Consider the following 12,394-nt stretch of genomic DNA (forward strand, 5'->3'; position numbering starts at 1 on the left):
CTCCAAGGCATAACAAATGTTGTTTACATATTGTAAGGATTTTGTGGACAGTTTATTTAAATAGATTCACCCGTGTTTACACGCATTAATCTGCCCTTTTTCTCAAGAAAATGTTCGCTAAATTATTGTCTGTATATATTCTATTTAAAAATGGTTGGTTAATGAGTGGAAGATAGGGCCTGTGTGGAGTCAAAGTTTAAAATATAGCCAAATAACCTCACTAAGCAGGAAGAGAATATCAATTTGTTCAGTGTAACCCCTTATAATGCACAGTTTAATCACGGAACCTTAGAAGATGAAGCTATCTCAAGTTTGGCATAGGAACAGCTATTTTGAGGCAACATTATAAGATACCATAACAAATAAGGAGGAAAGAATGAGGTAGCAATGTTTTACAATGATGCTAAAATGAACAGCCATCATCTTTACAACCATTTACTCCCAAATAAAGGAACAATACAAGGATTTATGACCTTCTGGAGCTCAGTGATCAGAAATGAAGAAAAATATTTGCAGTTCTTTTCCCCTAGCCTTGAAGAGATAATAACTAGCAAGTTTATTGTTCTGGAGAGGGTAGTCCTAATGCACTGCAGTGAAAGAAAGACAGCAGAAAGTACCATTACAATGATATAAAGCAGATACTAGGAGGCTATGCAGCCATTTAGAAGTTGAAACAGAAATCTCAGAGCAACCAAGCTCCTTTAAAGATAGAAACTGCAGTCAAATGCAGAAAGCAGTACGATTTTATTAATCCTTTCAGAAATTATGCAAAGTGCTAATCAGACTCCACAGGCAGCTTATCACTTTGTTTATTGATAAACAAGGAGTTCATAATCTCCCTTGTGACATTTGTAGCCAAAGGGAAAAGGTGGACAACCTCAGCTGATTAACCTACAACAGCAAAATCTGTAGTATGCTGGGTTTGTACATGTATTTGTATTTGCCTTTGGGGAAAAAAAATACAGTAGACTTCAGCCAACACACTTAGGTGTGCTAACAAACACACAGGCAGCGTATGTACATCAAAAGCAGTGATAAAACAGTAGTTTTCAAATGCTACTAGACATTTTGACTTAGCTGAAAGGATGAAAAAAAAGGATAATTTCTGATTCTTTGCAGAGGAATTCCTTGGTTGAATGCCCAGAATGTGGGCATGGCTGTGGGCAATGCAGAGACACATCAAGAGCTTCCTTGCCCCTGGAGCCTGTTGCAGAACCAGCAGTGATGTGCAGGTTTAGATGTGAGTAAACTGTACTTGTGCTTCTCTAACTTTCTGTTCCCAATTAATTATGGCTTTTAAGACAGGGACAAGAAAAATCACCAGAATTGCATATCGTTTTTTTCCCATTCTGGTCTGTTAGCACAAAATAAATTCATGGCTCTGGATACTCTCCAGTTTCAGTAAGCCAGAAGTTTGGTTCTGTAGTTATGTTAGTTAGCAGCTTGTTCCACAGAAGTGTATTTTTCAGCTGTATAAAGCACTCTTCAACATAAAGCCTATTCACAATTCAAAGAAGGAAGTAATTCAGAGAATATGTAAAAAACAGAGCTTTAAGCAAATGTAATCCATGTGTTGTCTTCTGCTGAACAGAGATAAATTACTCCACTCTAAGTTGAAGGGATGTCATGGCATCTGCCTAGCTTTTGGTGGAAATAAATGGCTGGTTTTAAGATGGCTCTTTGCTTACTTTGGGAGCAGACTGTCCTGCACTACACATGTGCATACCAGCACAGCAACCCTTGTCTTGACAGTTGGCTTTCATTTCACAGAACATTCATGGAATCATCAACAGCTCAAAGAAAGGGGTTAACTTTTGAAACTTGCTGAGAAAATGAGCTAATCGAAAGTACTCAGGGATATCAGGCAAGCTTAGGAGCTGGTAAGATCTTCAATTTTATATGCAGGATACACTAGAAGGAAGCTCCAACTCGTATTGGGATTTATCCTGAATTACACATTTAGACACAAATGTCCTAATTCACTGAGAAATGTTCTTGGAATAAGATCTGCTGAATCTGCCTGTGAAGATGGAGCATAGCAGGGATTATAGACTCTTGACAATTAAGACACAGAATGGGATGAAATGAAGCTCAGGTATGTAATCTGCAGAGATACTAAGGGCTTTCTTTTTCACCAACGAGAGATAGAATTGTTGTCTCAGGCCTCGAGAAGAATAACTAATGAAACCAAAGGTCCAGAGGTTAAACCTCATAATTACAGCAAATACCTGCCCATGTTCCCAAACTTAGCCAAGACCAGAGACATTGCTACCTTCATCTGCAACTTCCATATGTACAACTACATTGTTCCACCATCTGACTTTAAAAATTCCTTTTTCTTATCTAGTATCTCACTACACTTCTTTTGTTTCCTAATAATACCACTAATTCCCAGGTAAACAGATAATGTTTAAGTAGTTTGGTAGAACATAGCACAGGTTTTGCCAACAATTCACAGCCACTCAAGCCAATTTCCACCCAAGATAAAGGCAAGCTCAACATCACTGTGGCAGACAAATGTCTCTTCTGAATGTTTCCAAGGTTCCCTCCACTTCTCCTTATCCTGTGACTTATGCAATGGGAAAAGTACAATCGATTTCTGCCTTCTCTTACCTCCCCTAAATCAGAGCAAAGGTACATTGGCTCGAACTATAGAGATATGTAGCAGAAAAAATTACCAGAGAGCAAGTTCTATAGTCTCTGTGTCCTACCACCTTCTGTTTCATGCCATTATTAATGGAGTCTGTGAGATTCCCAATGCTTGCCTTGCCTCTGTTTTCAAAATGTGGTCTTTACAGCATGGAAGGATAAGCAGAGTGGACTGCTTGTTAAAAGAATCATGAAGTCTTAGGTTCAAGACCAGATTTTGAGATCACTGCAAGTGAAATTTGGACAGACGTATATCTCTGTTCATAACCAAAGGAGACGTGGAACAAACATTTCTGAGTGCCGAGAACACTGCTGACGGGTCTGGGCACTAACTTTACATTTTGCTCTCTTCTGCTATCATCGCAGCCCTGGCAACATAACCTCATGCACATACCTTTATACACATTCTGTATAGACAAAAGTCAACCCAAATTTGATCCAATGGATTTCCAAGTTGCATGTGAATACGCAACTTTTTGCATTGGTTTGATTTGGTATAGTACACCCAAAACTCACTGATGCCCTTCAGAGTGCTAGATGCTCCTTGACTGCACAGCCAAGTCCTTCTTCTTACGAGAACACAGGAAATATTGCAAAACAATCCAGACAATGCTACAGAAATATGTAGCAGTAATGAGTTCTAGCCCTGCAATTAGCCTTCAGTACCCACATGTGTTGCTGTGTCTGAAGACAGCAGACTACTCACGAGGACTTAAATGAATTCCAAACCTAAACAAACAGGTTTTAAAGCATTTTCTCAGGTCTGCTAAAATACCTCTGCCTGAAGTTACTGTTTATACTGAACCAAGACATTTTCACTAAGTTTCTAGACTCCATTCTGTCAGTAGTAATTGGTATATCAGAATACGTCTAAGTCAAACTTAATTGGATACAACTGAATCAGCGGAAAAGAAATAACTGGCATTTCAAAGGCTTTGCTTGAAGAGACACAAGTATTATTGAGATCATTAAGAAGAAAATTGCTGAATATTGTGACCATAGTTATGAATCTTCAAATCTTTCTGTTAGGAAGATGATTGGCTTGTAGGATAAAACAATAGGAACAAGAACTTTTACTGCCACAGCTACCAGTAAGGAGTGGCAGTTCTTCAAGTACCATGGTGGGATTAATAAGAAAGTGAAAATACTTTACAACTTTCATAAAAATGTATATTCATCAGAACTCTTCAAGGATCAAAAAGGCCTTGCAGAGATTCACTGTACAGTTCAGCTTCCCTACAATATACCAGAGAGACTTTTGGACTCCCCAGTTCCTACAGAAGAAATTTCCCATGCTACTGAGACTTTTAATAATGGCAAGCCACCAGGGAGAGCAGCATTCCCATTTTAATTTTGTGCATCTTTTGAAGAGAAGTCACCCCACTATGCGTCTGTGTACATTTAATCATTCTCTATACACTTTATCAGCAAGCCTTCTTCCCGTAGGAGGAATACAATTAGGTGCAGTACTAATTTATTATAAATAAAGCAAAGACCTGGTAAGATAACCTAGTTATCAATGTTTCATGCTACTGTGCCTATGAAGTACTTGCTAACATTCTCACTATGAGTCTAGAGAAATACCTGCAGCATTGATAAATCCCAACCATCTTGGCTTTAATAATTATATACATACACATATACATACATATATATATATATATAAAATCATCATAGCATAATACAGGAAAAATGTTGGTTTTAATTGAAGTAGCTAGAAATTTATGGAAGCCAACTGCAGCTTTTTTCCACTGATACGGTAAAAGATCAACAAGGAAATGCATTTCAATAAGGAAAGCCTAGGATTTTTTTGTATGCCGTGCTGACCCATTTTATGTATTCATCTCCACCCCAAAACTCAGCTGAAGTGTTACTTTGCATGCAAGAGCCTCTCCTCATCTGTGATAAGGAAATAAAAAGGTCAGAACGCCTCATATTAGGAGAAAAATGCTAGGATAGGATGCTCTCTCTCCAGTGTGCTACTTGTTCTGACCCCATGATCAGATCACTACAACGATGGAGGAGGCATTCTCATGGGGAGAAATCTCCATAAAATCAGCATGTATGCGGATGATCTGCTCTTAACTGTAATGAAACCCAGAGACATCCCTTACGTATGCGTTATTCATAATGGAACAGTTTGAAAAGTGGTCAGGCTTTAATCCTATTTTTAAAAACAGATGATTCAAAAGAATTAATTGATTTTCTTTTTCTTCCATGGCATAGCACAGTGATGATCTTTTAAGTGGCTGCTATAAGATATTAAGTGGGAGTAAATTTATGCTCTGACCCTAAGAGGCCATGCTGCGGGTAAGCCAAAATAGGTCTTTCCCTACCCATCTTCCCAGCCAAACTGAACTTCCCCTCACTGCTGAGGAGCACAGGGAGAGCAGGAAGGCTCAGGGCTTGTTGTTTGTCCACTGAAGGCAGAGACGAGAGGAAAGATGGAGTACAGCTTCCTCTTCCCCAGCTTCTACTGCTCAGGCGCTGGAGGAGCAGGCAGCTTCCTCCTACAAAACATAAAGTGATAGAATCCTGTCTCGCAGCAAAAGAACTTAAACTCTCATCAGTCCGACATCATTTTAGAGTCCAGCCCTGAATATTAATAACTTTTATTGGATGAAGACGATCTCTTCAGTTCCAGAGGAAAAACAGCAACACTGCTCAATTTCAAATGAAATGTTTCATGTTGGGGGATCCCACGGAAGTTTCCTAAACATATATTTAATCCAAGAGATTGCTTTTTTACCTGTACTGTAAAAAACATGAGAAATGTGAAGCTTTGTATGTCAAATTTTTTTTAGGACAAAGAGTGATAAATATCTGTATATTGCTGGCAGGATTTAATTCCCTAGTATGAAAGGGCAAGTAGGTCTAACACCACTACTGGGGTTAACATTCTGGCAAATCTGAACAAAAACTAACATTGAGGGAAAGCTATTTATTAAGTGATGAGACCAGAGGCTACTGAGCTATGACCAAAGGCTAGAGCAAGAGAAGACTTTGGGAAGCAGAAGACACAGGCAAAAGTCCAGAGGAACCTGGAAAGGGACTCATGCTAGAGGATGAGGAAGAACTAAGCAGAGGAAGTTACAAAGAAAATGCTATAACCAAGGGAAGCTGCTTTCCTGCCAGCTGTTCCCTGATCACTGAACTGCTCATGAAGCTACTGCCTCAAAATGAGCAAAGACTTGCACATGGCTTTACTTTGCAGACAATCAAGCTGTAATTACCTGCCCCCAACAGCGGTATTGGGTGCGAAGAAATAAAGATGTTCCTCCAAGAAACCTGAACTCTGCAGCCAATTAGTTTGTCTTTCTTCCAACACCTTTTTACCTGGTGAGGCAGAATATGCTCTCAACTGAATACACAGCTGAATACAGGCAATTATTGGGGTTCCGGGATGTTTCAGAAACATATTTGCAGAGACCCTGACATCAAGATTGCTGTTTAAGCAGGGTAGAGAGAGGCACTGTCTTGTTAAGGAAAAAAAAAAAGACAAACAGGTTGGATACTACAGAAATATTGCCGTTTGACATACAGATGAACTTTAAAGGTTCCTGACAACTCAAATGATTCTATGACTCTATGACTCCATATTCAGACTGCAACATTTCTCATTTGGAAATGACTTTTCTTTTTAAAACAAATGGAACTGCTGGTATTCCAGATCGTTGATCTATCTGAATCTAGCTTAATCTGAATGTGCACCACACAGAGTCTTGTAAAACAGACTTGGTGAGGTGTTGTTCAAATTTGCTGCTTGGATATGATTAAAGCAAGGACCCTGTGTAAGCAGGTGAAATTGGCCCAAAGCACTGTGAACCTTCAGCCAGGTTCTTACTTTCCTAAGCCCTAACATTTAATAGTAGCTTCAAGAAAATTCACAGGTGGAATTTTTATTGTTACAAAACATGGCAGTAAACAGCAAAAATCATCAGCACTATTTATTTTAAGAATAATGAATCAAAAGGACAAACTCAGTGTTGCTGAGTATTTTTTTCTCAGTTTTAGACGACCCATTTGCAACGGGCCACTGAATACAGTACTTCAGTGCATATTCTTGACATATCTTTCACACAAAGTCTCCAAACACCTCAGAAACATTAATATATCAAGCAGCAAGAGCAGTAATAATTTCAGCTTCGCATTCACAGAACCTAATAGTCAAAGTCTTCCTGAGTACCTGTGGCAGATCTAAAAATGAAGTTCGATCTTCCAATCACTTTGAGTTATGCTTTGCTACGAGGTCGTGCATCACACAGACTAATTCATAGGTTGGAAAAGACTTCAGTAGAACATCCCCATCCTCCTGATCAAAGTAGGGCCTCACCAAGGTCCCCTCTGCTCTCTCCTCACCAGGATAGATAAATTCCTCTCCCTCAGCCTCGCCCCCTGTGCCATGGCCATCTTGGTGGCCTCTCACAGGCTCCCTCCTATTTCTCAATGCCTCTTTTGTCCTGGGGCCTCCTGCTGGGCACAGTCTGCTCACCTCACCATCCCAATTGAGGGTGAGGAACCCTTTCCCTGCACCAGCTGCCTGCATCCCTGGCAGCATGGCTCTGAGGCAGTAGGCCACCTTTGCCACAGGATGCGCTGCTGAAACCCCTTCAGCTGCAATTGAAGCAGCTACTGCTAGGGCCTCTTTGAAGAGCTGCATCAAGGCGGTTGTGCCCCTAGCCTGTCCTTGAGATCACAGGGTCTAGTGGTTGGCAACCCCATCCATGGCAGAGGGGTTGAAACAAGATGTTCTTGAAGGCCAACTTCCAACCTAAGCAATTTTATGATTCTGAGTTTACTTTTATTTTGGCTGGACTTCATTATGTCTCTGCCAACTAATTCCTCTGAAGGCCAAGCCCCATAAGAACAGCTGCCCCTTCCAGCTTATCAACTGCACCCCAATTTGCTGTGATCATGAATCTGCTGAAAGTGCACTCCATCCCATCAACCAGGCTGTTGATGAAGATTTTCATGGTATTTACCCCACAAGGGGCAACTGCAAAATATACACAGCACGCACAAACTGCCACCAACCCTACACTCTGTCCACAAGGCCCATTTCTTCTCAGGCTTACCGAGGATACTGTGTAAGGCCATGCCAAAGTCTTGACAAAGTCAAGGCAGACCTCTGTTCATCTCTCGTACTAAAACATGATCATTTATTTAGAGATTCATTGGGCATGATTTGGTCCTGATCAGTTCATTCTGGCTATGAAATAACTTCAGTGAGGACCAGCACCACAGCTTTCACAACCACTAGTGAGAGCTTGATGGGCCTGTGGTTCCTCATTCTTATCCTTTCTGAAGATGGCTGTAAGCATTTTCTTTTCTCCAGGCATCAGGAACCACCCCAGCCATCATGACCTTTCACTGACGACTGACAGCAGCTTCAGGATGACACTAGCCAGCTCCCTCAGCAGTCTCCAGTGTGCCCTGCCTGGTCCCACAAACCAGCTTAAACAGACCCTAACTTCATCCTCCTCTACTGTGGCTATGTCCTGCTGCCACAGGTTTTGCTTCTAAGAAATGCCCCAGGAGGATTGAGAGCAGACTGACAGTAAAGCCTGAGGCTTCATGGAGCAGTGAGTCCACACTTCACCTGCTCTTTCTTCTCCTTTTTGCTACTGATAAACTCCTAGTAGCCATTCTTGCTGACCTGCTCAAGCTTCATCGGTTTAGATTCCAGCCAAGCTTTGACCTTCTACCTTCTGTCCCTGTGTGCCCAGACAGCAGTTCTGTGCTGCTCTCTGGTAGCTTTCCCCTACTTTTACCTCCTATCTGCTTCTTGTTTGCATTTAAGCTCAGTAAGGGGCTTGTCTGTCACCTCCAGTCTGTATTACATAATTTTCTCCTAATTTCTTTGAAATCTTACAGCCAGTGGCACAGCTCCCCTTCACTTCAACAAAGGTAGAATTTTATCACCCTTTAGAAATCACTACTATCAAATTTGTCACCTTGATCATAAAATTTCGTTTTGCTGTCATCCTGTATTAGAAATTGATGCCTCTGCTATAAATGGTTTGTTTCACATAATTAAGCTGCACCTAAAAATGCTAGTTTAACACACAATTGTGTCTTGTGTCATTTTACAGTACCAGCCTTCCAAACATAAACTAAACAACACTAATTCACTGTGACAGCAGATATAATTTTAGCCTTTTACACAGAATTTTAGCAACTGGAAAATGTTTTCCATCTGCCTTCATCAGTACACATGAACATTCAGCAGCACTATTTTCACTTTTCAGAGCTAGAATTATTATGTGAAAACTCTGTAATATTTTTCTTTTCAACATACTTGTAAAGAAGACCTGGAAGTTAAAGGGAACACTACCAAATTGAGTCCTTCTGGAAAGCATTAACTCCCAAGAAACTGAAAAGAATAAAATTTCATCCACATTTTTGAAATTACCTGGAAAAATTTTCAAGCCTATTTTCATAACTGTCTGGACAACAAATTAATACCTAAACCCTAAGTAGTGCTTGCCTTTGTTTGAGGTACTGTAAAATGAACAGTAAGACTTACAAATACGAAGATGATGTTTTGGCACATTCATATTCCAGTTCCAAAATACCTTTCATTGTGAAAGATTCAAACCAGTTTCTGGTATGCATTACTTGAGATGTGAAACATTTTAATGGTTCATTTGAGATACTTTAAAAAGATTGCCAGCAAGGATAGATGAAAGCACGTTTGGATCATTCTCTCTCACAAAATTGAATATCATCAAAAACTTAGCACTGGTACTTCACACATCTACATTTATTTCTCATTCTGCCTGCTTTCTTGCAGCTCCTTGGATCTAAAATGCCCTTCAGTCCCTGGTGGACTTGGGTTCTAACTTACTCAGAAATAACCCACCAACATTTCCTCTGAAAATGTCAGTGAGTAAATCTTTCTAAATACACCAAGGCTCAAGCCTGAACCCAAACTCTTGCTCGCAATCTGAAGCTTTTGTTTTAACAACAAAATTCCCGCTTGATGACTGTGAGCCAATTCTTCCTTCCCTGCTTCTCTTCTAACAGTCTATTTCCTCTTTTTCTACAAGAAATATGTAGCAGAAATAATGGCACCTCCCACTTTCCTGCAGTGAGTGCTTATGCCCAGCCCTGCATTCCTTCAAAACTCGCTTCCCACTTAGGGGCCATCTCTTGCAGTTCTGGGTAAGCACATTTTCCAACACCTCCATAAAACCTCTCACTATCCCTGTACTTTGTGTATCTTAAGATCTACCTTTGTCTGATTGCCACTTCCCCTTAGGCAAAGGCAATATTTGCCCACACATCCAAGTTAGCGCTGATTGTATTGCACAGATAATTTTTAATTACCTTTCTGTTCAGAGCCACGCCATCTTCACAGTCCAACACCGCACAATCGACATTTAGTGATGGGATTTTTTGTATCTTCTTTTCATCATCCGCAGGTACATACAGCACAGCTCTCCTGGGAATGTACTTGTGAGATGATGCAAAGCGATAGCTCAGCTTGGGGACGCCAGCTGGCAGAGAAGAACTCAGCCTGTAAAGGAGAAAGTTGAAATTAGGCTCTTAAAAGAGTACTTGGCGATATCCTAAAAATGAAACCTTCCTATCTAGATAGTGGCCTTTTGAATTTATTTCTCAGGAAGAGATAAGGTAGGGAAATATTAGTATTATAGCTAAGGTAGGGAGATATCAGTATTAAAGGTAATTATGGTATAAAACCCCCAAAACACCATGTTCAACAGAAGTCGCAAACTATAACACCCAGAACTGAAGAAATGTCAGGGCTGAGGTTATCCATGTGGCCTTAATTGCACTGCCTGTTTTGTGCCCCATGACAAGTACAGTAAGGTTTTATTTTACTTTTCCCCTCTGCCATGGGATTCTTCCACAGACTGTGATGGGAGCAAGTCAGGGCTGCTTTAAGACAGGGGCTGCTCCCTGCCACATGTGCTGCAGGAGCTGGATGGCATGCTGTGAATGAAGAAGGAAGGCTGGTTAAACAAACACCATTTTGCAAGGTTGATTTTGCAACCTCAGTATTATTTCAACAAACGTATTTTCATGCGGATTTTAAATAAGCAAAATGGATGGAGAGGGAAGCGAGAAAAACCAGGAATGCTGGCAGAGCTAACAAGCCCACCAGCATCATCAGCAGGCCAGTTGGCCACAGAATCTCTTCATGCTTACAAAGGCTTCGTGCCCCACACTTCAGCACAGGTATGAGCCTGCAGTGCCACAGGGCTTGAGTGGGCTTCATCTGAGTGGTTGTAGGTGTTGGGTTTGTGGTGGTCTCCGCTCCATGCTGATCATTCCTGGTGAGGCTGTGGCCTACCCATCCCAAATCTGGCGTTGTGTGTTCAGAGGCAGCAGGGCTGCTGAAAGAGGCTGGCCTCAAGCACAGTAGGGAGCTTGCCTTGCTCCATAATTACAGGCACAGAGAAATATTTTGCAGACAGCACCGCTGCATTTCGTGGCCTTTCAAAAAAAGCCCTTGCTCGACCCTAGCCCTGCTTCTACCTATTTCAAGCTGTACCCCTCAGACATTTTCTGCTACATCAAAACTGAGGACAAAATAACACAACTCATCTTCATAGCCGGTGCACAAGTCACTTATAAGTCACAAAATAATCCCACCATAATCCAACACCGTTACGCATTATCATGTATATTATTCAGCACTTTGAATAATGCAAAGCTTTTCTAGCACCACACTGAATATGTCATTATCACATCACGTCAGAGACCCTTGCATTTTCCTATGTCCCTCTTAATAATATTTCCCAGGTTGCTACATCTGAGTAACACACAGCTACATGCACACAAGGCTTTTTTCCAAAGTGACTAACCCTCTCAAACATCTGGAAATGAGTTCAGTCAATCCACATCAGAGCCAGTGTGATGCCATGCTGACAGACCACTTTCTAAACTAACCCTACCAATGCATTCTCCCTCCCCCTAGACTTGGCATCCTGAAAGACAGATCTTGAATTAAAAACACAAAGAAAACTTTAATTACATTTTATCTCAGCAAAACTAATCAGAAAAGGACAATTACTCCACTAGCTCCTCTGCCAGGTCTCTGCCTATCCTGGGTGGACTCACTTCTTGAGCCCACAAAAATCCCACACCAATCTCTTCCTTGTAATGTGTCTCACCCTAAGCAACATGGTAGCTTTGCTGTTAAACAGAAATGCTTCACTGTTTGTTACAAACTGTGCCACTAGCCTCCTTAGTTAATCTTATCTCTAGCTGCAGCAGCTCCAAAACGTGGATGCTGGAGATCTTGATAATCAACACCAGCTGAGTTTCTCCTGAGCACCTTCCTTGCTCCTCTCCCACAAACCATTCCTCATTCCCAGCCTTGTGTTGAAGCGGGGGTGGTGACACAACTTGAGGCAAATCAAGTGGCTGCTAGTTAAGTCTGCTTAATCTCATTTTCTTGCAGTAGTACACTTTGGAAGAGCAAGGAGGAAGTGCAATAGCGGAGGGTCTTTTTTCAGTGTGACACACAGAGGTCAGTAAGGAATTCTGCAGTTCTTCACAAGACGTGTATGAGAAGATAGAAGTGATTCATTTCTATTTTTTGTCTCTGATGGCTTCAACTCCGTAGTGCCCAAAGGCGTTGCTTCCCACCAGCCTTCCAACCCACCCTACTCTGGTAGGAGTGGCTAAAACCATCATCTCAGAGCACACCAGGAGAAGACATATCTCCTATCACACAATGGCATGAGGAAACCCTCGCTGCCAGTAGAGCAGCCTT

The 12,394-nt window shown here is 41.2% G+C and overlaps 1 protein-coding gene across 1 annotated transcript in view; it reads right to left on the reverse strand.

Moving 5' to 3' along the window:
* The window catches only part of CLYBL (citramalyl-CoA lyase), a 156,391-nt gene that overhangs the window by 65,245 nt on the left and 78,752 nt on the right, over nt 1-12,394 (reverse strand). Inside the window, exon 2 of the mRNA XM_042810334.1 lies at nt 9,979-10,168. Within this exon, the coding sequence (XP_042666268.1) occupies nt 9,979-10,168 (190 nt within the window). The remainder of the gene's footprint in view (nt 1-9,978; nt 10,169-12,394) is intronic.

The sequence above is a fragment of the Centrocercus urophasianus genome, unplaced genomic scaffold (assembly GCF_019232065.1).
Source record: "Centrocercus urophasianus isolate 14NV4802_14NV808 unplaced genomic scaffold, USGS_Curo_1.0 seq_12, whole genome shotgun sequence".
In the NCBI taxonomy this organism is placed as follows: domain Eukaryota; kingdom Metazoa; phylum Chordata; class Aves; order Galliformes; family Phasianidae; genus Centrocercus; species Centrocercus urophasianus.